The sequence below is a fragment of the Ornithorhynchus anatinus genome, chromosome 5, assembly GCF_004115215.2.
Source record: "Ornithorhynchus anatinus isolate Pmale09 chromosome 5, mOrnAna1.pri.v4, whole genome shotgun sequence".
NCBI classification, from domain to species: Eukaryota; Metazoa; Chordata; class Mammalia; order Monotremata; family Ornithorhynchidae; genus Ornithorhynchus; species Ornithorhynchus anatinus.
This window is the reverse complement of record NC_041732.1, coordinates 56,212,198-56,236,369: the sequence shown is the minus strand read 5'-3', so window position 1 is coordinate 56,236,369 and position 24,172 is coordinate 56,212,198. Positions and strand designations below refer to the sequence as shown.

The 24,172-nt window shown below is 49.1% G+C and overlaps 1 protein-coding gene across 2 annotated transcripts; it reads left to right on the top strand.

Annotated features, from left to right (window-relative positions):
* Positions 1-3,384: 3,384 nt before the first annotated feature.
* On the top strand, positions 3,385-18,173 carry TNFRSF18 (TNF receptor superfamily member 18). 2 transcript variants are annotated; one of them, XM_029066043.2, is made up of 7 exons: positions 3,385-3,953; positions 11,949-12,080; positions 14,024-14,111; positions 14,674-14,759; positions 15,048-15,179; positions 16,878-16,989; positions 17,678-18,012. In XM_029066043.2, exons 1-7 carry the CDS (start codon positions 3,794-3,796, stop codon positions 17,742-17,744), a joined length of 777 nt encoding a protein of 258 aa, XP_028921876.1. In that variant the 5' UTR covers positions 3,385-3,793; the 3' UTR covers positions 17,745-18,012. The 2 variants fall into 2 exon arrangements, with proteins under 2 accessions (XP_028921876.1, XP_028921878.1); XM_029066045.2 differs by lacking the exon at positions 17,678-18,012 and adding an exon at positions 18,132-18,173 and having other exon boundaries at positions 3,387-3,953.
* The last annotated feature ends 5,999 nt before the right edge of the window (positions 18,174-24,172 follow it).

Genomic DNA, 24,172 nt, shown 5'->3' with positions numbered 1-24,172 from the left:
GATAAGGTATGGAGGAGGAGGGGATGGTCGACAGTATCAAAGGCAACAGAGAGGTCAAGGAGGATTAGAATGGAGTAGGAGCCACTGGATTTGGCAAGAAGAAAAGGCTTAATAAATAACACAGTTACTGTTATGTTCTCCACTTTCGAGGAACTTGAAATCTAATAGGGGGAGACAGACACCAATTATTTACAAGTAGTAAGCATGGCAGAATATAACAGGAAGTAATTCAACTTTATCAGGATGAATTGGTAAAAAAAGGTAGTTGAATATTCAAATAAAAATATTAATCTATACACAACCACTGAGGATAGGAATAAACTAACTACTAGAGGTGGTGTTGGGCTGGTAGTAATAATAGTAAGTTAAGAAAGTTAAAGAAAGTTAAGCACTTTCTTTATGCCGAGCACTATGGTAGGTGCTGGGAAAAGGTGTGGGAATTAGACACAGACCCTATCCTTCAAGGAGCTCTCAATCTATACTCAAGGTGCTGTGAGTTAATTGGAGAAGTTTAGTTGAGGAAGTGGGATTTTAGGAGAACTCTGAAGATGCAGAGGACTGAGGTTGGGAGGATTGAATGGGGAAAGGAGTTCCAGGCTGGGGAAAGAGCATGCGTAAGAGGATGGAGGTGAGAGAGTCAAGAGCAAGGGACAGCTAGGGGAGCTAAGGAGAGGTGAAGAAAGTTGGGGAGTAATGAATGAAAAATAATAGATAGTGTTATCTGTTGAGTGTTGACTACAGGCCAAGCACTGTGCTAAGCCCTGCAATAGTCAGACCAAAGTCCCGGTCCCATAAAGGGCTCACTTTGTAAAGAGGAGGGAGAACAGGTATTAAATCCCTGTTTTACAGATGAAGAAACTGAAGTACAAAGATGTTAAGTGACTTGCCGAGATCACACGGCAGACAAGTGGCAGAGCTAGGATTAGAACTCAGGTCTCCTGACTCCCCATCCTGTGCTCTATTCACTTGGCCAGGCTCTAGTGTGGAGAATCCATATTTAAGATGAAGAGATCTGGCAGAGAATCATCATCATCATCATTATCATCATTCTGTCCCCTACTCCAGATCTCACCTGGACAGGTGGGCTCCTCTCCCCCACCTCCCCTCCCACCTGCAGCCTGGGGTCCAGATTGCTCCTCTACACACTGCTCCAAGGTTCCAATCAATCAATCAATCTTTGGTATTTATTGAATGCTCACTGTGGAGTACAATAGACTTGGCTGACATATTCCCTGCCTACAAGGAGCTTACAGTCAAAAAGGGGAGGCAGACATTAAAATAAATTACAGATAGGGGAAATATTAGAGTTTAAGGATATGTTCATAAGCACTATGGAGCTGAGGATGGGGAATATAGAGTGCTCAGAAAAGTGGCACGGCATAGTGGATAGAGCACCGGCCTGGGAGTCAAAATGTCATATGTTCTAATCCTGGCTCTGTCACTTGTCTGCCTTGTGGCCCTGGGCAAGTCACTTCACTTCTCTCGACCTCAGTTACCTCATCTGTAAAATGAGGATTGAGACTGAGAGCCCCATGTGGGACAGGGATTGTGTCCAACCCGATTTGTTTGTATCCTGCCCAGACCTTAATACAGTGCCTGGCACACAGTAAGCACTTAAACACCACAGTTATTAAGTGGTACAGATCCAAGTGCAAGGGTGACACAGAAGGGAAAGGGAGTATGGGAAATGAGTACTTAAGTGGGGAAGGTGTCTTGAAGGAGATGGGATTTTAATAAGGCTTTGAAGGAGAGGAGAGCTGGGGTCTGTCATATATGAATGGGAAGGGACTTGCAGGCTAGAGGGAAGATGAGGGCAGAGAGTGGGGGAAGAGATAGACCAGATCGAGGTGCAGTGAGCAGATTGAGAGCAGCAGAGTGTGAAGGCTGCGTTGTAGTAGGAGATCAGTGTGGCAAGGTAGGAGGGGGAGAGCTGACTGACTGAGAGCCAGAGAATTTCAGCAGGCAGGAAACTGGTCAAGGAAATGTGGGTCCCGAGATCCCCCCACCACAACCCCAAACCCCTTCTGACGCCACCTCCTCTACTGGACTCCTAGCCTTTCTCTCTCAACCCGCAGGCTAACCAGAGTGCCCCTTCTCCTCTGTTCTATCTCCAAAGTTTACCTTAATCCATTTCCTCCCCACTTCCTCTCCCCAATTCTCACCTCCTCTCCTACACCTCTTTATCCTGACTCTAGCCGCCCCTTCTCCAGCCCCCCATCCTAACTCTGACCCATCCCTATTCCCATGACCCACTGACTGGGCTCCCCTCACTAAATCGGGGAGAGGCAGGGAGATGGGAGGGTCCCGGGGTGCCGGCTTGGCTTCCGTTCTGGCCCTCCAGGAGCTCTTCATCTTCTCCTCGTGCTCCGGATTGCAGTGTGTCTTGCCTCTGAGAGCATTTCCTGCAGCAGCACCACCACGAAGGAGTAATAGCAGTAATCGTACTTACTTAGCGCTTACTGTGAGCAGTACGCGGAGGCAGCGCGGCCTAGTGGAAAGAGCATGGGTCTGGGAGTCAAAGGACCTGGGTTCTAATCCTAGATCCTCAATTGCTTGCTATGGGACCGTGGCAAGTCACTTAAATTCTCGGTGTTTCAGTTTCCTCAACGGTAAAATGAGGATTGAATACCCGTTTTGTTCTGTTTTGCTTTGCTGTCCGTCTCTCCCGTCTAGACTGTGAGCCCGTTATTGGGCAGGGATTCTCTCTATCTGTTGCCGAATTGTACATTCCAAGCGCTTAGTACAGTGCTGTGCACATAGTAAGCGCTCAATAAATATTATTCAATGAATACCTGTTCTCCCTCCTACTTTGACTGTGAGCCCCTTGCGGGACAGGGCCTGTGCTCGACCTAAATAACCTGTACCTAATTTAGTGCTTAGAACAGCATTCGACACCTGCTCGGTGCTTAACAGATATCATTTTTTAAAAACCCACCGTACCGAGCCTTGAGAGAGAATACGCGGGTGGGAATTGGACACGGTTCTCTGTATCTCGGAAGCCTCGAAATTTAAAAATAGGAGCGGAGTGAGGTCCAAAGACACACAGGGAGAGGTGAAACAAGAACATCGAGACGATAAGGGGGCCAACACCAGCAGGACCACCCTGTCCGGCCGGCTGAAAGCCAGCTCCTCGGAATCTCCCCATGGCTCAGGTATCAGGGACCCCAGAGTCCAGGCTCAGCTCGCCCGGGAGATCGGACGCCTGGGGCCGCCTGACCCTCACCGGGTGAAGAAAAGTCCCATCTGGGCCCGGGGTGTGGGGGGGAGGAGAGGGCGGGACGGGGATGACGGGAGGGCCCGGAAAGAAAGCGCCAAGCGGCCCCGGGGGCGGGGAGCCTATGGGGGAGGGAGGGACTGACAGTCGCTTTTCTCTCTCTCTCTCCTAAAAAGCTGCTTTCTGCTCTCGGAAACAGCAGATTCCGACCCCGGCGGCGGCGACCACAGTCCTCCGAGACTGAAGGCGGGAGGCAACGCAAGCCCAGCAGCCCCGAATCTCTCCGGAGTCCCAGCAACTCCCCAAAGCCCAGCGACAGTCCCCGAAGTCCCAGCAGCAAGTTCCAACAGCAGGGAAGGCAGCGGACAGAAGGAGGACCCAGCAGTTCCAGCAGCAGTCCCGGCAGCGTCCCAGCAGTAGTCCCGGCAGCGTCCCAGCAGTAGTCCCGGCAGCATCCCAGCAGTAGTCCAATCAACCGCATCGGAGCCAGCGGACAGAGAGTGGACCCCGTCGTCCCAGCAGCCCCAGCCCCCCTGGTGGGCTGAGAGAGGGGAGTGGATCCTGCTCAGTTCCCCAGACATGCTGAGAGGGGAGCCGGGCAGCCCCTGGAGCTGGTGGGGCATCTTTCTCCTCGGAGGGGCAGGGTGGCTGTGCTGCTGCCTCGGGTCCCAGTGTCCCACCGGCCAGTTTCCAGGTGGCTTCGGGCATCCCCTCAAATGCTGCAACGAGTGTCGAACAGGTGAGCGGAGGAGGGGAAGGGGGAGGGAGAGAGAGAGCTGGGGGGAGAAACTGATCCTGGTGGCTTTAGCCCGACTTGACCCTAGACAATCAGGCGGTCAATCGTATTTATTGAGGGCTTTCTATGTGCAGAGCACTGTACTAAACGCTTGGGAGAGTACTGTGTAACAATGTAATAGAGGCATCCCCTGTCGACCACCAGCTTACAACCTAGAACGGGAGACAGTCATTAATCTAAATTAATAAAGGACAGGTATGTACATAAGTGCTGTGGGGCTGGGAAGGGGGGATAAATAAAAGGAGCAAATCAGGGTCAGTGCGACGCAGAAGGGAGTTGAAGAGAAGAAAAAGAGGGCTTGGTCAGGGGAGGTCTCTTGGAGGAGATGTGACTTCAATAAGGCTTTGAAGTAGGGGAGAGTCATGGTCTGTTGCATATGTGGAGGGAGGGCATTCCAGGTCAGAGGCAGAACATCCCAATCCTCCTCCATCGTTCAGCTGCCTTCGACGCTGTCAAACACCCCCTTCTCCTGGAAACATTACCCAACCTCGGCTTCACTGACACTGTTCTCTCCTGGTTCTCCTGTCTCTCTGGCTGCTCATTCTCAGTCTCTTTTGCGAACTCCTCCTCTGCCTCCCACCCCTTAGCTGTGGGCGTCCCTGAAGGTTCAGTTCTGGGACCTCTTTTATTCTCCATCTACACCCACTCTCTTGGAGAACTCATTTACTCAATTGGCTTCAGCCACCACTTTCATAACGGATGATGCCCTCTCAGGAATCTCACATTTTCTCTTGCCTTCAAGACAACTCCACTTGGATGTCCTCCCGTCACCTCAAACTTAGCATGTTTAAAACAGAACTTATCTTCCCACCCAAATCCTGTCCTCCTTCTGACTTTCCCATCACCATAGACGACACCACCATTTTTCCTGTCTCCTGGTGCTATCCTTAACTCCTTCCTCTCATTCAACTCCTATATTCAATCCACCACAAAATTCTGTCAGTTCCTCCTTCACATCACTAAAATCCACCTTTACTATCTCATCCAAACTGTTACCACATTAATCCAGTGGCTTATCCTATCCTGCCTTGATTTCTTTATCAGCCTTCTTGCTGACCTCCCAGCCTCTTGTCTCTCCCCACTCTAGTTCATACTTCACTCTGCTGCCTGGATCTATTTTTCTACAAAAACATTAAGGCCACGTTTCCCCACTCCTTAAGAACCTCCAGTGGTTGCCCATCCACTTCCAAATTAAACAGAAACTCCTCACCATTGGCTTTAAAGCATTCAGTCACCTTGATCCCTGCTACCTCACCTCGCTACTCTCCTACTACTACCCAGCCCACACACTTTGCTCTTCTAATGCTAACTTTTTCACTGTATCTTGATCTCATCTTTCTCACTGGCCACCTTTTGCCCGCGTCCTGCCTCTGGCCCGGGATGCCCTCCCTCCTCACATCCAACAGACAATTACTCTCTCCCCTTTCAAAGACTTATTGAAGGCACATCTCCTCCAAGATGCCTTCCCTGACTAAGTCCTCTTTTCCTTTTCTTCAACTCTCTTCTGTGTCACTCTGACCTTGACTTGCTTCCTTTATTCATCCCCCCCTCAGTCCCTCAGCACTTGTGTACATATCTGTAATTTATTTATTTATGGTAATGTCTGTCTTCCCCTCTCGACTGAAAGCTCGTGGTTGGCAGGGAATGTGTATATAACATTGTACACTTAGTACAGTGCTCTGCGCACAGTAAGCACTCAGTAAATACAGCCGGCTGACTGACTGATTGACATGGGTGAGAGGTTGGCAGTGAGATACATGAGATCGAAGTACAGTGAGAAGGTTAGTATTAGAGGAGCGAAGCTTATAGTAGGGCTGTGGGCAGAGCAGTCAGGATCTCAGCAGACAATTAATCAATCAAAGCTATTATTGAATGCTTACTTTTTTTACAACGGTATTGGTTAAGCTCTTATTATGTGTCGGACACTGTACTAAGTGCTGGGTTAGTTGCAAGATGATCAGGTTGAACACAGTCCATGTCCCACATGGGGTTCACAGTCTTAAACTTCATTTTACAGGTGAGAGAACTGAAGCATAGAAAAGTTAATATAACAGATTGGTAGGCACGTTCCCTGCCCACAAGGAGCTTACAGTCTAGAGGGGGAGACGGACATTAAAATAAATTATGGATATGCACATAAGTGTTCTGGGGCTGAGGCTGGGATGAATAAAGGAAACAAATCCAAGGGCAGGGTTGAAACAGAAGGGAGAGGGAGTAGGGGAAATGAGGGCTTAGTCGGGGAAGAACTCTTGGAGGAGATGGGATTTTAATAAGACATTGAAGGTGGGGAGACTGGTGTCTGGGAGCTGAGGGGCTTTGATAGGCAGTCCATGGGTTACCTCTTTTTTTAATGGTGTTTTTCTGAGCACTTACCATGTGCAAGGCACTGTTCTAAGCATGTGGCAAATACAAGATATTTGGGTTGGGCACAGTCCCTGTCCCACAGAGGGTTTAGGGTTTTAATCCCCATTTTACAATTGAGTTAACTGAGGCACAGAGAAATTGTGACTTACCTAAGGTCACAGAGCAGACAAATGATGGAGACAGAATTAGAACCCAGGTCCTCTGGCTTTCAGACCCATGCTCTTTCCACACTGCTTTTCTCCCCCAGGTCTCCCCTGCCAACCCGGGGCTGGTCCCCTGGAGAAGTATCAATCAATTAATAGTATTCACTGAGGGCTAATGTGTGCAGAGCACTGTGCTAGGGAAGAGGGGATGTTTGGAGGGTGGATCCATACTGGAGAAGCTGGAGGGAATAGAACGCTGGTTTCCTGGAAAGACTCTCCTTCTCTTCCTCCTCTCCCTCCCTTTCCAAAAAAGTCTCTCCCACAGAGTGTTACCCACCTCCATCCCTAGTCAGAGCTGCTTGTGAGCCTTTCACAAGCCCCAGAACTGGACTGAGTGAATTCCAGACATCGTCTTCACGGACACCTTCTCTGTACAGACAGCACTCTATTACGTACTAAGGAGAGTTCAATACACATTTGTCTCTTTCTACTAGCTCATTGTGCCTCTGAGCTATAAATCAATCAAATAATCAATGATATTTATTGAGTGCTTACTGTGTGCAGAGAACTGTATTATGCACTATGATATCATGTACAATACAGTAGAGCCTGTAGACACAATCCCAGCCCTCATGGAATTTACAATCTGGAGAGATATTTGAGAAGCATTGTGCCCTAGTGGAAAGAGCAAGACCTGGGAATCAGAGGACTTGGTTTCTAATCCCAGCTCTGCCATTTGTCTGCTGTATGACCTTGGGCAAGTTGTTTCTCTATGCTTCAGTTTCCTCATCTGTAAAATGAGGATTAAATCCTACTCCCTCTGACCTAGACCATGATGAGCCCTCTGTGGGACAGGGACTGTGTCCAAGTTGATAACCTAATATCTACCCTAGCCCTTAGAACAGAACTTGGCAGATAGTAAGCACTGAATTATTGCCATAAAAAAAGATATTTGCCTGTTCACTCCCACATAATAATAATAATGATGCTATTTGTTAAGCACTTACTATGTGCAAAGCACTATTCTAAGAGCTGGGGGGATACAAGGTGATCAGGTTTTCCCATGTGGGGCTCACAGTTTTAACCCTCATTTTACAGATGAGGTAACTGAGGCACAGAGAAGTTAAGTGACTTGCCCAAAGTCACACAGCTGGCAAGCAGCAGAGCTGGGATTAGATCCCATGACCTCGGACTCCCTAGTCTGGGCTCTTTCCACTGAGCCACTCTGCTTCTCTAATGCTACCTACCCACCCCAGACCCTCTCCTGGGAGAGACGCGCTCTCCACCCCACTACCAAACTAACATAAGGGGATTTAATTTTTTAGAAAAGGTAATTTCCAGCAAGCTTTGAGCAGGGGGAGGGAAATAAAAACTAGGACACCCTAGAGGCTTTTCAAAAACACCCTCTGAGAGTCCTGGTGAAAGTGTTGCCAGAGAGTAACCATCAGTGACCAAAAAGAAACTCTGTGTTTCTGATAGACAAGGTGAGAGAGGTCATCAGGCAGAGCAGATTGTTCTTTTAAAACAGGAAGTTCCCTTGAATGAGGACAACAGGAAAGTCCAAAAAGAGGGGCTGGTCAAGAGCAAACAGGAAATTGGGCAGCCAAAAAGAAGAGTAGCGAGAGAGGCCAATGTCAATAATAAAAGATACTTCAAAATATCAATGCAGGAAGCAACATGGCCTAGTGGAAAGAACCTGGGCCCGAGAGTCAGAGGACCTGGGTTCTAATACCAGCTCTGCTATTTGTCTGCTGGGTGACTTTGGGCAAAACATTGAACTTCTCTGTGCCTCAGTTCCCTCATCTGCATAATGGGGATTTAATACCTGTTCTCCCTTCTACTTAGAATTTGAGCCCTATGTGAGACCTGATTATCTTGCATCTATCCCAGAGCTTAGTACATATAGTACTTGGCACATAGTAGGCATTTAACAAACCATAATTATTATTATTATCAAGAAGCCTATTAGGGAATCAGGGGTTCCTCTTGGAGATAGTGAATTAAAATGGACCCTCAGAGATAAAACAGCTATAGTCAAGAGGCTCAGTGAATCCACAATCGATCAATCAATTGTATTCATTGAGCACCTACAGTGTGCAGAGCACACAACGTTTGGGAGACTTTAACAATAGAATTAGTAGACGCTGATCTCTTCTCTCAGCCATCTTACAGTTGAGCAGAGATAGACCCTGAAATAAATTACAGCAGGAAGAAGAAAGAAAGAGGGGATAGGTATATGAGTTACTTCTTAAGGAATAAGGCATGTAAGAGCCATACAGTAGGGCTTAGAAGTATTCAGCGCTTAGAACAGTGCTTGACATATAGTAAACACTAACAAATATCATTAAAAAATAAGGTTTTGGGGGGTTGTGAGTGCTTCTGTGCTGAGGTGGTACAAAAGTGCTGGAACTGCAGTAGGAGGGATAGAATCTGGGGAGATTCGAAATGAATCTGGGAAAGGTACCTGGAGGAAATGTGGTTTCAGAAGGGTTTTGAAGATGAGAAGAGGAAAGGAGAGGGAAATCCAGGCTGAAGGGAGGACATGAGAAAGAAGTTATCTGGAGAGATGAGAATGAGGCATGTGGGTAGGTTAGCTTAAGAGGAACGAAGAGAACGAGCTGGGGTGTAGTGGAAGAAGAAAGCAGATAAAGAGGACAGAAAGAGCTGATGATGAAAGCCAATGATCAGGAACTTCTGCCTGATGTGGAGCTGACTGTCTTTTTGATCTTTTTGAGGAAGGGGGAAATGTGTGCAGATTGACATTTTAGAAAAATAACCTAAGCAGTAGAGTGAAATATGGACTGGAGGAAGTGAGCCAGTGAGGAGGCTAATATAGTAGCCAACCAACAGGCAATGGTATTTATTAAGTGCTTACTGCATGCAGAGCACTATACTAGCTGCTTGGGATAATACAATACAAGAGAGTTGGTAAACATGTCCCCTGCCTACATGAGCTTACAGTATAGAGGGAGAGACAGACATTAAAATAAATGAGTATGCACATAAGTACTGTGGGGCTGAGGGTGGGATGACTATCGAAGAGCTTAAAGTGCAAAGGTGACCCAGAAGGAAGAGGGAGGAGGAGAAATGAGGGCTTAGTCTAAGAAGGCCTTTTGGAGGAAATGTGATTTTAATAAGAATTTGAAGGTGGGGAGAGAGGTGGTCTATCAGATAAGAAGAGGAAGGAAGGACATGAGCAAAGGGCCAGGAGATAGAAATGATTGAGATACAGAAAGTAGGTTGGTATTAGAGGAGCTAAGTGTGTGGGCTGTGTTGTAGTTAGAAATCAGAGAGGTAAGATGTTGTTGGGAGCCGATTTAGTGCTTTAAAGCCAATGGTAAGGAGTTTCTCTTGGTCGCGGAGGTGGATGGGCAACAACTGGAGGTACCTGAGGCATGGGCTGAACAGATTTTAAGAAAGTCATCTGGGCAGCCGAACAAAATAAGGACTGGAGTGGGGACTGTAAGTGCCTCTAGACTGTAAGCTCTTGGACAGAGAATGTTGTTGATTTGTACTCTCCCAAGTGCTTAGTACAGTGGTCTGCACACAGTAAGAACTTTTTACGGGATGTTTTTCCCCTTGACTCTATTTATTGCCATTGTTCTTGTCTGTCCGTCTCCCCCGATTAGACTGTAAGCCCGTCAAAGGGCTGGGACTGTCTCTATCTGTTGCCGACTTGTTCATTCCAAGCGCTTAGTACAGTGCTCTGCACATAGTAAGCGCTCAATAAATACTATTGAATGAATGAATGAAAGAGACAGGAGTCAGGGAAGTCAGCAAGGAGACTGATGCGGTAGTCAAGATAAGGTATAAGAGCTTGGATCAGGGTAGTAGCAGTTTGGATGAAGAGGAAGGGTGGATTTCAGTGATGATGTGAAGGTAGAACCAACAGGATTTGGTAACAGATTGAATATGTGGGTTGAATGAGAGAGATTAGTTGAGGGTAATTCCAGAGTTACAGGCTTGTGAAACAAGGAAGATAGTGGTACTGTCTCCAGAGATGGGAAAGACAGGAGGAGGAAAGGGTTTGGGTGGGAAGGTGAGGAATTTTCTTTTGGATATGTTAAGCTTGAGATGTTCTGCCGGGATATGACAAGTGCTTAGACTAGGGTGATGGTTGGTCATATGGAGAGGAAGGGGAAGATTTTGAAGAAGTTGTGGAGTAAAATTGGCAGGATTTGATAACAGACAGAATATAGGCATTGAAAGAGAGAGAGGAGTCAAAGATAATGCCAAGGTTGTGGATTTCAGAGACGGAGAGGATGGTGGTGCTGTGAATTGTGTGGGAAAGTTAAGTGGAGGAGAGAATTTGGGATGGAAGATAAGGAGTTCAGTTCTGGACATGTGAAGATCGAGGTGCTGGTAAGATATCTAGAAAGAGGTATCCCTGAGGCAGGAAGAAATGCAAAGTTGCAGAAAAGGTTGCAGCCAGAGAGGCAGATGGAAATTCATCTGCATAGAGGTGGCATTCTGTTCCACTCAGTACAGAGCTCTGTACACATAAGCACTCAATAACAATTGAATGATGGTCCGAAAGGACCATTTTGGTCATAACTGAGGATGATGATATGGAGGAAATTCCCCCACCTGGCGGTTTTGGGGGTTTTTTTGGTTTTGGGTTTTTAGTTGTGGCAAATAGGTCAGAGGGATGTGATCTCATTGGAACCACACAGGATGTTTTAAACAAAATTAATAAACAGGGTGTAAATATATTACCAAGCCAGACAGCATTCACGTGAGAATTCTCAAGATATTCAAGAGACTTCGCAGAACTTGAAGCAATAGTATGTAACCTATTGTTACAAATGACTACATGACTCAAGGACAGGCAGTCCTACCTATAATATATATATGGCTGTCCTTTGATTTTAAAGAAGACACCACTGGTGGTGAAGTTCACTTGTGAGTGAGTGAGCTATAACAGGAAATTATACACATGGAAGTCTCACTTCTACACCTAGCAGATTGGTGGAATCTATAAGCTAAGTTGAAGATAACAAGCATTTGACAAAACCCAGTCTGCCGAAGGATAGGCAGTATGATCTCTGCAAGGGGAGTTGAAAGGGTCAGTAAGCATGTGGAAGGAGGAGAATCAGTAAACATGTCCAAAAGGCCTTTGGACCAGGTTCAAAACCAGAACCTTTTTAAAAACTGAATATAATATGGAATGGGAGGGAATGTCATTCCAACAGAAACATAGCTGTCTAGAAGAGAGGAGATGAGGAGTAGGGATAAGGAGGGAATTTTCCAAGACAGTGAATTCTCTGCAGTCTCTGAGACCCTTACTTTCCCTGCCTGGGACCCAAGAGAAGGGAATGGTTTGAGGTCCCAGCTCCCCCCCACCCCATACTACCCCAGAAGGGGCAGGAGCAGTTGAGGTGGGAGAGGAGACCCTCTCCAAGGCAGTTTAACTCTTTCTTTCCCAATGAAGCTCATCAATTGCCATGCCCGGACACCAAGGATCCCGACTGCAAGTGCCCACCAGGCTTATACTGCAACAATGAAAACTGTCCAAATTGTGTCCCATTCACATGCAAGAAAGGAGAGGAGATTCAGAGAGAAGGTAACTCATGCTTGGGATGGGAGGCGGGGGCCCAGGGTGGGGCCAGGGGCTGGGGAGGGGGACTGTTGCCCTCTGCCCTTTTCTGGTGCAGAGAGGAATGGGGGCATTGGGGAGAGAGAAAGGGGAGGGTAGCCAACTCTTTGAGGACATCACTGTGAAAGAAGATCCAAGGCTGTGGCCAGGGCCTGGGGAAATCCACTAGGCCGTTTGAAAGCAGCAAGAGAGCTGGAGGCAAAACAAGTCCTCCGGCCAGCACTAACCAGGTGTGTCCTCAGGGCAGGGCTCCTGGCATCAGCCGGTCCACTATGCAACTGGACATTCCCTACCCAGACTGTCCTGAGCCAACTGAGGGGGAGGGACAGAGGGAGGAAGGTACACTGTCCCTGCCCTCCAGGGGTTGTTGGTCTGATGCAGAAGACAGGACACACACATAAACTCACATAAACACACACTGAGATGGCTACTGAGATAGGATAGAGGGCAAAGGAGACATACTTCCTTGGAGGGGCAGTTTAATGGGAGACCCAGGAGAGACACACACACACACACACACACACTCTCTCTCTCTCTCTCTCTCTCCCTCTGTCCTGGGCACTGTGGGAGAGACAGAAGAAGAAGGAAACATGGTCACTAGGGTGATAGGGTTTGAGAGAGGAGAGTCAGGGGTGTGTGATGGCCTGTGCTGGGTCGTTGGGGGAGAGTTAGTGGTGGAGAGGGGAGAGTCAGGAGTGTTGGATAGCTCTTGCTGGGAGGGATATTTGTTGAGGAGCTGAGAGTGGATAGAATCCCTGTTACAAGTGAACAGAAGAGAATCAATTTCAAGAACTTGTGGGAAGGAGGAAGACACCAAGATAAAAAAAAGGGAATTTCCAGAAAGTGAATTGTAACCTGCCCTTGAAAGGCCCATGTAAGCAAACCATAAGGACCCTCAAAGGAAGGGCTCAGTGGAAAGAAAGTCCAAGCCAAAGAGTCTGAGAAAGCTGGCTGTTTTCCAGACAGGCTGGTCCACAGGCTCAGGACCAAGAGGTACCCACTGTGCAGAGATGGAACCATGTCAGCCAGATGCCAAGGTGGCCAAATCCAGAACGCCCCAGCCCGCAGGGTCAAACAGGATAGCTACGCAGGGGCAACTCTGTTCAGACCACCAAGGCATGTGCCAAGAAAGAGCACGATTATGGAGGGACAAAATTCAAACAGTTAAAACTGGTGAGGTGGAGATATAACCAGAAGGAGGAATAAAGGCAACAAAAATCTGCAGGCTTATTGGGCCAAAGTTCAGGACAAAATGTCACACCCCTGGCCGCCCCCACCTTCGGAAAGGAAACGCCGATATCTGATGACAGAATAAAGGCCAAGTCTTCCCCAGCTATTTTGTAAAGACAGAAGTGAAAAAATCTCTAACAGGAACAGATGACGATGGAAGGTTGGAAGCCAGATCAAAACCAGGGAGGAAATGCACTGAAGGGATTTAGGAACTGGGGTGACTTCATTCAGCTGTCGTGGGCAGGACTCCTGGGTCACAGGTAGGCTAGGCAGTGGGAGGGGGAGGTTGGAGAGGTATTAAAGAGTTGCTGATTATTTCTGAGAAGATGGGTCCGCCTGAGGGTTGAAAAAGGGGAAGGCTGGTCCCACCTGTTTGCTTTCAATTCATCAATAGCATTTCCTGAGCACTTACTGTACAAAGCCTTGGGATGGTACAATAGAGCTAAAAAGGGCAGTTGTCCCTATCTTCAAAGATCTTACTCTCTAGAGACAGAAAGCACGGAGGGACCTGGGGGTCACAGATTGGTCAGTTTATCTTGACGCTGGGCAGAAGCAAGACAAATGCTTGCACCATCAGTTTGTACATGCTGTGGCTTTGAAAAGCATGGAAGGGGTGGGAGAGTGGTCAGTGAGCTATAAAGAGGAACAGCATCCGCTAACCAACCCCCCTCCTCCCCCAGGAAAATTTGACTTCAATTTTTTATGCGTCCCGTGTCCCAGAGGGACCTATTCCGATGGTGACCCCAGCCGCTGCGCCCCCTGGACCAAGTACGTAAGGGCCACTGCGGGGCTGAGGGTCAAAGCTGAGTCCAAACTCAGGGGGTGTGTGGCTCATGGGGAACAATACAGGTTTCTCCCCTACCTCGTGGAGTGGGGCACTGGACTCCTAGGACAGTCACGGTGACCCAAGCCCTTGGTGAACCTAGCTGCTGTTGAGCCCCGTCAGGATGGGGGGGTTGTCCATCCTCTGCCCCATCCTCAGGACCCCCATCCTAATTAAACCTCCACCTTGCAGCTGATCGACAACCTGGTCTTCTTAGGAGCTCCCTCCCAGCTACCTGCATGCCCCCCTCACCATTGCCAAAGGGGGAAGTGGGAGGTGTTCAGCCTTTGTCCTGTCTCTCCTCCCAGTCCCACCCTGAGCCAGAAGCCCAGCAATGCCTGGCTGGACCAGTCCCTTTGCTCATTCTCCCCTGGGTCTGGGGGGCCCAAGAGTGAAGGGCTGGTTTCAGGCTGGTTTTGGGACTGGGCTAGGGCTGGGCTGGGGACTAGGTTGGGGGCTGGGCCAGGGGTTGTTTTGGGTGGCTGACGTGGAGCTGTTGGGTTTCAGCTGTCAGAGCTTGGGCTTCCTCACCGTGCAGCCGGGAAACAGTACGCACAACACCCTATGTGGACTGCCAGTCATCCAGCAGCTGCGTATGTATGGGGACCGTCCATCCACCCAGCACTCGGTCACCTACAGCTAGGTGGTGGGGGGCTGGACTGGGGCCGGGTGGAGCAGGTGGAGTTCAAGAGTGTTGGGGGCAGAGTGGGACAGGTTGAGTCGGAAGGACTGGGGATGGGAATGGAACAGGTTGGACCACTAGGACTAGGATTTGGGCGCAAAAAGTGACTAAATTGGAAATGAGGTCCCAACCCTCCTCCTCCTCCCCTTCCTTCTCTTCCTCCTTCTCCTCCTCTTCCACGTTCCCCTTCTCTCTGCAGAAACCTTCACCTTATCCAGCATCTGCCTGCCTGTGCTGACGGCCTTGGCCATCTTCATCCTCATCCTCATCACCATCTTTCTCCACCTATATATCTGGCAGCTGAAGAACAAAAAAGTCCCCAAGACGGAAGGTAAGGCCTCTCAGACCCTCCAAGGTGGTCGCCCACCTCAGCTGAGGTCTGCAGGGCCTCATAGACCCCCTCCCAAGGATCCCCAAGGTCATCCCCACCCAAGTTTGAACCTGAAGAAAGCCCCCACCACCACTGGTTCTGTTTCCCGTGGGCAGGGAACTTGTCTTCCAACTCTGTTGTATTGTACTCTCCTAAGTGCTTAATACAGTGTTCTGCACACAGTAAGTGCTCAGTAAATACCATTGATTGACTGGGGACTTGAATCTTTGAATTAATTAGTGGGAAAAGTAAACTGATACCCCTGAGAGCTAGAGGATGTTGAGGGGGTGGTAGGACCAGGGAGGTGGGGTTAGTCAGGGAAGGCCTCCTGGAGAGAGAGGCTGTCCCAGAGGCTATGAAGGTGAAGAGTGAGTTTAGAGTCCAGGCTCCCCCACCCCATCAATCAATCAATAAATGGTATTTATTGAGTGCTTACCATGTACAGACCACTGTACTAAATGCTTGGGAGAGTAATAATAATAATAATAATGTTGGTTTTTGTTAAGTGCTTACTATGTGCAGAGCACTATTCTAAGTGCTGGGGTAGATATAGGGTAATCAGGTTGTCCCACGTGAGGCTCACAGTTAATCCCCATTTCACAGATGAGGTAACTGAGGCACAAAGAAGTTAAGTGACTTGCCTAAGATCACACAGCTGACAAGTGGCAGAGCCAGGAGTCGAACTCATGACCTCTGACTCCGAAGTCCAGGCTCTATCCATTGAGCCACGCTGCTTCCCAGCAGAGTAGAGTATTATTATTATTATCATTAGTATTATTATTATTTTCATTATCATTATTATATTTGTTAAGCACTTACTAAGTGTCCAGCACTGTTCCAAACTCTGAAGTAGATATAAGATAATCAGATTGGACACAGTCCTTGTCCCACATGGGCTTACAGTCTTAATGGGAGGGGAACAGGCATTTAATCCCTGTTTTACAGTTGAGGAAATGGAAGCACAGAAAAGTGAAATGACTTATCCAAGGTTACTTAGCCGGCAATTGACAGAGATGGTATTAGAACCCAAATCTTCTGACTTCCAGGCCAGTGCTCTTTCCACAAGGCCAAGGACAATACAGTACAGTCCAATGCAGTATAGATAAGAGGCATGGTGTAGTGTATTGAGCACTGGCCTGGGAGTAAGATGGTCATAGGTTCTAATCCTGCCTCTTATCTGCCGTGTGACTTTGGGCAAGTCACTTCACTTCTCTGTGCCTCAGGTACCTCATCTGTAAAATGGGGATTGAGACAGTGAAGCCCAGGTGGGAGAGGGACTGTGTCCAACGCAATTTGCTTATATCCACCCCAGCACTTAGTAGAGTACGTGGCACATAGTAAGTGCTTAACAATTGTTATTACAGTAGGGTAGATAGACACAATCCCTCCCTCAAGGAGTTTACAGCCTAAGTTTGGTTAAAGGGCCCCTTTGCTGTGGGGAGTCTGGTGGACGGCAATCTACCAGCAAAGCTGTTGGCCCATGACCCTTGCCCAGACTCAGCTCTGGAGAAAACATCTAACCTGGGTCCAGGGCCGCCAGGCCGAGACTCCCAGATTTTGGACAGCTTGGCAGTAGTCAGGGAGGTGGTCTGGATCCCTGCCCTGCCTCCCCACCCAGCTCCATCTCTGACTCTCTCCTCTCGCTTCTCTCCATTTCAGATCACGAGCTTCCACTGGCTCCTCGCTCGCCTGACGATGCCTATAGCTGCCAATTCCCAGAGGAGGAGCGTGGAGACAAGACGGCCGAGGAGAAGGCCCGGCTTGGCTCTCTGTGGGTCTGAGTCGAGTGGCACCCGCCCCACGGCCAAGGGAGAAAGACCAAGCCTGGGGGGTGGGCGAACGGTTGGGGAGCAGGGGGAGACCACTCTCCTGCCGGTGATGTCTCCCTTCTCCCCCCCGGGGCACCGGGACCTCAGGCCTACCAGGCAGAGGGCACTGGGGTGGAGGGACTCTGCTCGGGGGGTGGGGGGACCAAGGGACTGGTCGGAAGGATGGATGGCAGTGGCACAGGACTGGTCTACCCACCCCCGGGGTTTGGGCGAGGCCCAGATGTCCCTTATGTCCCCGGCAGCGGGGAAGGGCTGGGAAGGGCAGGGCTTACCTCTGGCCCCGGGTCCATAAAGGAGAAACCACAGGAAGGCCTCAGCAACCAGCTGGAGCCCCATGGACAGTCCTGGATGGACCCTCACCCAAATAGGCAGCAGGGGCACTTGGAAAGAGTTGATGTCACTCATACCTCACTGGGCCATGCTGGCCTGCTCCTGCACAGTGCAGGGGTGACCATCCCCATGACCCCTCCCCTCCTACACCCCCCACCCCAGGCTGTGCCACTAAGCGAACGCATTTAGGCAGCTGGGGATTATGCACGGGGGGAGCATGCGTGTAGGGGGATGGGGGCGGGGGGGAGTAGGCACATGTGTCTTTATGACACAATAAATTGTTTTTCTGTGCCCACATAGAATCTACGATCCTCGGCAGCCCCAGACTGGGTCTCCCCTCATGGCTGGGCTATCTGGTTCCTCCTAGAGCCCAGGAGGTAATGGAGCCTGGGGTGGGGGGGTGGATTGGGGGGGATGAAAGCACCACTCCCTTATCCAAAATTGGGAGTGCAGACCAATCTGCCAGCTCAACAGAGACCTGTCAGAACATGGGGCCAAGGTTCAGGCTTGGGGTTGTGGAGCAGCAACCCTATGGGGAAGGGGGCATGGAGCTAAAAAGGATCCCCAGGTCCAATGGTCTACCCGGCCAGCTGCCTGCTCAGTCAATAACAATAATAATAATTGTGATATTTGCTAAGCACATACTGTGTGCCAGGCACTGTTCTAAGTGCTGGGGAAGATGCAAGATAATCATTCGGGTTGGTCACTGTCCCTGTTCCTCTTAGGGCTCACAGTCTTAATTTCCATTTTACAGATGAAGAAACTGAGACACAGAGAAGTTGAGACTTGCCCGAGGTCACACAGCAGACAAATGGCGGAGCCAGGATTAGAACCCATGACTTTCTGACTCCAAGGCCGGTGCTCTATCCACTAGACCATGCTGCTTCTTAGTCAATCACTCACTAATACCTACTGAGCACCTACTGTGAGCAGAGCACTGTACTGGAGCATACCATGCACAGAGTACTATACTAGAGCATACTTCCACAGAGGATTGTACTGGGTGCTTATTGTGAACAGAGCCCTGTCTTGGGTACTCACTACCCTTGGAAGAGTAAAATAGAGGTGAAAGACACAGTCCCTGCCCTCAGAGAATTTACAGTCTAATGGGGGAGACAATCATGCAATAATTTACAGATAGGAGGAACAAGTGCTTAAATATGTGAAAAAATGCAGGTTATCCGTGCATAAATGTCAAGGAGTTATTTGGGTGGAAGAAAAATTAATTAGGGAAAGCCTCCGGAAGGAGATAAAATTTCAGGAGGGCTTGGAAGACAAGGTGAACTGCTTCTGGTGGATTTGGAGGGAGAAGGAGTTTCAAACAGAAGGAAGAACATGAGCAAGTGGTTGGAGGTGGGAAAAATAAGATCAAGGCAGAGTATGTAGATGAACTTGGAGAGGAATGAAGAGTGAAAGCTGGGATGTACTGGGAGAAGAGAGTGGTGATAAGGAGAGAGCTGATCAAGAACCTGAAAGACTGAAGTTTCTGCTTGATGTCATCAGTCCTCATTAATATGGGTTGTGCTGTTCATTCACTCAATAGTATTTATTGAGCGCTTATCATGTGCAGAGCACTGTACTATGCACTTGGGAAGTACAATTCAGCAACAGAGACAATCCCTGCCCACAACTGGCTCAGTCTAGAAGCTGTTCTAACCACTTGATAAGGAGAGGAATAAGTAAGCTTTGGAGGTTTTTAAGGAGTGGAAAGATGTGTGCAGAATGATGCTTTCATTCATTCATTCATTCAAACATATTTATTGAGCACTTACTGTGTATGGAGCACTGTACTAAGCACCTGGGAGAGAACAATATAACAATAGACACATTCCCAGCCCTGATGAGCCCAGCAATCAAGTGAAGAGGGGAGAGGCTGGAGAGGGGAGAGGCTGGAAGCAGAGGCTGCTGAAGAGCTGATAAAGTAGGGTAACTGGGATGCAACAAATGCTTAACCATTAGGGCAGAAAGGAAGGGGTGGATCCAAGAAATATGGAGAAAATCCTGAGAGGATTTTGCAACAGACTGAATGGGAATGTCAAAAGAGAACCAGGAGTCAAGGATAATGCCAAGGTTGTAGGCTCTGGGACAGAGATGATGATGGGATTGTCAACTATGATGGGAAAGTTAGGAGGAGGAGTGAATTTGGGGGGGAAAATGAGGAGCTCAGTTTTAAACATACAGAGTTTCATGGAGATAGCCTATCTGGAGAGGAAGAGAGAAATTGGAACTAAGGAGATGGGCTTGGAAGTCAACTGCAGGGAGGTAGTATCTTAAATCATGGGAGTGGATGAACTTACTGAGGGAGTGGGAGTCGAGTAAGAAGAGAAAGGGAACCAGTACAGAGTCTTGAAGGAAACCCACCATTCGGGTATGTCAAGAAGAGGAGGAGCCAGCGAAAGAGACTGAAAGTGCGGCCAGGTAGATGGGGCAGAACCAGGAGAGAATTCTGTAGGGAAAAAAATAAGGTTCAATAGCGCTTTCTGGAGACGGCACCAGAGGCAGCCAAAAGGTAAAGGAGGATTCAGATAGAGATGAGTCCGTTAGGTTTTTCCCAGTGGAGGACATCGGTATCTTGGAGAAAGAGAGAGAGTAGTCTCAATGGAGGGAAGGAACTGGAAAGCAGATTGGAGAAAATCAAGAAGGGAGTTAGAGGAGAGGCAGTGGGGGGATAGAACCCTTTTGAGAAGTGTGTACAGGAAAAGGGGTAGGGCACAGCTGGAGGGTGCGGTGGGGCCCAGGAAACTTTTTTAAGATAGAGGAAATGTGGGCCTGTTTGAAGGCAAGATAAAGGAGCCATCAGAGCCTGAGCACCTGAAGATGTCAGTCAGGTAGGGAAAAAGCTGGGAGCAAGTGTTAATAAAACTTGCACTTGGATCTGTGACCTTTGGGCATTTGCTATTCCCTCCACCCTTAGCTTCATGGCATTTATGTCCATAACTATAAATTATATTATAATAATAATGATGATACTTAAGCACTTACTATGTGTCAAGCACTGTTCTAAGTGCTGGGGTAGATATAAGTTAATCAGGTTGAACACAGTCCCTATCCCACACTCTAATCCCTATTTTACAGATGAGGCAACTGAGGCACACAGAAGTTAAGTGACTTGCCCAAGGTCACACAGCAGACATGTGGCAGAGCCAGGATTAGAACCCAGGAACTTCTGACCCCCAGGCCCGTGTTCTATCCACTAAGCCACGCTGCTTTCCCAAATATTTATTTGTATTGATGTCAGTTTTCCCCTCTAGACTATAAACTCGCTGTGGGCAGAGAACATGTCTACCAACTCTGTTGTATTGTACTTTACCAAGCACTTAGTTCGGTGCTCTGCACCTACTAAGTGCTCATTAAATACCATTGATGATGATGATGATGTCACTAGAAGGGGTTGAGAGGCGATAGGCTCAGGGGCAAAGGTGGACCAGATAGACTTTAAAAGTAGGAGTGAGATCTCTTGAAAAGTGACAAGGAAGGGTGAGAGAAGGGATATAGAGGCAGGAAGGAGTTGGAAAGGTCACAGGGGAACTTAGGGGAGCTCATTACTGATGGTAGCAATTTTGTCTAAGTCAGGTCTTTGGCAAGGTCTCCAGGGGCAAGAGAGAGGGAGGACGTTGGGGCCCTGGAAAGTCCTGGAGGGAGTTAAAGTCTGGAATAATTGGTGAACGGGACAGACATGGACATTGACTGTAATAATTGTGGTATTTGTTAAGTGCTTACTATCTACCAAGCACTGCATTAAGCCCTGGGGTAGATACAAGATAATTAGGCTAGAGTAACTTCATATGAAATGGTTTGGGCTATTCAGGTCCCACATGAGACTCCCAGACTAAATAGGAGGGAGAACAGGTATTGAACCCCGTATAGCAGATGAGAATATTGAGGCACAGAGAAGTGAAGTGACTTACCCAAGGTCACACAGCAGATAAGTGGTGGAGCCAGGATTAGAGCCCAGGTCCTTCTGACTCCCAGGCCCGTGCTCTAGGCCACGGTTTGGGGGTGGGCCTCGGGCTTCTCCCACTGACAGTGGGGATCCTGGTCCAGCCAGGTGGACGTGTTACTACCAGTGGTCTCGCCCTGTGCTTCCCTTCGACTCCAGCCCCACACACTCAGAGAAAACCGCAAAAGCCTCCCAGGCTTGTGGGCCCCAGCCCTGTGGGTTCTGGCGAAACTGGGCCTCTTCTGGGTCACTGGCTCTCTGACTCCCGCAGATCTGCCTAGGCCCATACTCCCCCCACCCTCCACCCCAACCCCACTGCACCACAGCTTGGAAACAAGCCTGCCCCCACCTCCTCCCTTGTCAGTGCTGGTGACGCAAGGCAGAGGTGGATGCCCAAACCGTATGTGGCCTTTGAGGTTGGTGACTCTCTGGAAGCTTCCCCATCCACACCCTGGGGGCGAGAGGGGCGTTTTCACTTAAGGGGAAGGCCAGCAGGAAGTGGAGGAGGCTGGTACCTTGAACAGGGGAGGGGGAGCTCATGGCCTGGACACAGACAGGCTAGGAGGGGCCGGGGGGGGGGGGGCGCCTAGGATCAGCTATTTCCTCAGGCCCCCTCTTTTCCCCACTCCTAGCTTCCATCAGCTCCCACCCCCCCACCCAGCCCCTCCCTTGCCTTCTTTCCCCCGTCCAGCTTTCTCTGGGGAGCCCTGTCTCACATCCCACCTTCCTCAGCTGCCTTGACTTTCCCTTCACCCAGTTTCCTCTTCATTTCACCCCCCTCCCACTCCTGTCCCACATCCCTTGCTCCTCCCCCTGCCCACTCGGGACGGCCCCCTCCAGGAAGTGTACCCTGATATCACCTCCCAACCTTCCTCCTCCATTTCCCTGGGGGGATCCCTGAGTGCAGAGCTCTAGGGGTCAACTCTGTAGTCTCTAGGCCCCCTCTGGGACACCGGCAGGGGGGAACGGGGGGGGGAGAAGGGGGGCTGGTCAGGAGCTCTGCTCCGTCTTGCAGGGGGCCTGAATGGAGGGGGGAAGGGCCAGCTAGGTGATCAGCATAGGGAGGTGAGGAAAGGAAGGAAGTATGAGCCTCCGCGGGGGGGATGGAGCCTGGGCCAACTGCAGCAGGCTCTGATGCAGAGTCCCGTGGGCCAGTCCAGGCTTCTGGCTCAACTGCTTTGGGAGTTTTGTAGCCTCTGTGGCTTCGGGTTCCGCCAGGTTCCCGGCACCCCTCCCGATGTTGGTGTGTCAGCAGTAAGAGTCATGGGTCCAGGCTGACACACGGGCTTGGCCTTCCCCCGCCAACACGGGTCTGAATCCGTGTCAACTTGAGGTTGTCTGGTCCATGCTCCTGCCTCCGGGCAGATTCACTGCAAACAGGAAAATTCCCCTTTTCTTAGACCTTTGGTCACCCTGGAATGGGCATCTGAAGGCAGTGTTCAGGCTGGAAGTGGGAATTCCGGGGGGGGGGGGTTCGTATTTACTGAGTGCTTACTTTGTGCAGAGAACTGTACTAAGCGTTTAGGGGAGTTTGAAATAACAGAGTTGGTAGGCACGTTTCCTTTCTACAAGGAGCATTCAGTCTGGAGGGGGAGAAAAACATTAAAAAACATTAATGTAAATAAATAATTATGGATAGGTACCTCAGTGCTGAAGGGCTGAGGGTGGGATACAAATCTAAGTCCAAGGATGACACTGAAGGAAAAGGGAGTAGGGGAAATGAGTTCATAGAGTAGGAGTCATATAGGAGTCCTTCATTTGAAGGTGGGGAGAATGATTGTCTGTTGGATATGAAGAAGGAGGGCGTTTCAGGCCAAAGGCAGGACGTGGGTAAGATAACAAGATCGAGGTAAAGTGAGTAGGTTGGTATTAGAGAAGTGAAATGTACAGGCTGGGTTGTAGAAGGAAATCAGAGAGGTAAGATAGGATGAGGCAAGATGACTGAGTGCTTTAAAGTCAATGGTAAGGTGCTTTTCTTTGATGTGGAGGTGGATGGGCAACCCCTGAGAGTTCTTAAGGAGTGGGGAAACATGAACTAAATTATTTTGAGGAGACATGATCTGGGGAGCAGAGTGAAGAATGGGCTGGAGTGGGGAGAGACAGAAGGCAGGCAAGTCAGCAAGGAGGCTGATACAGTAATCAAGGTGGGATGGGATAAATGCTTGGATTAGCGAGGTAGTTTCGATGGAAAGAGTGGATTTTAGTGACGTTGTGAAAGATGAACCTACAGGATTTGGTGATACGTTGAATATTTGGGTTGAAGAGAGAGATGAATTGAGCCTAATGCCAAGGTTAGGGGTTAGACAGGGAGGATGGTCATGCTGTCTACAGTGTTGGGAAAGTCTTGGAGAGGATAGGGTTTGGTAGGAAGATGAGTTCTATTTGGGGCATGTGAAATTTGAGGTGTCAGTGGGACATTCAGGAAGATGTCCTGAAGGCAGGAGGAAAGAGGAGACGGCAGAGAAGAAGAAAGCTTAGGGCTGGAGGTGTAGATTGTGAATCATCTGCCAAGAGATGGTAGTTGAAGCCATGGGAGCAAATGAGTTGTACAAAGGAATTGGTGTAGATGGAAAATAGAGGGGGACCCAGAACTGATCTTAGACTGATTCCCACAGTTAAGGAGTGGAAGGCAGAGGAGGAACCCATGAAAGAAAATGAGAATGAGTGGCCAGAGAGATACGAGGAGAACCAGGAGAGGTCAATGTCAGTGAAGCCGAGGTTGGGTAATGTTTCCAGGAAATGGGGGTGTTTCTCAGTTTCAAAGACAGCTGAGAGGTCAAGGAGGATTAGGATGGGGTAGAGGTTGCTGTATTTGGCAAGAAGGAGTCATTGGTGACCTTTGAGAGGGCAGTTTC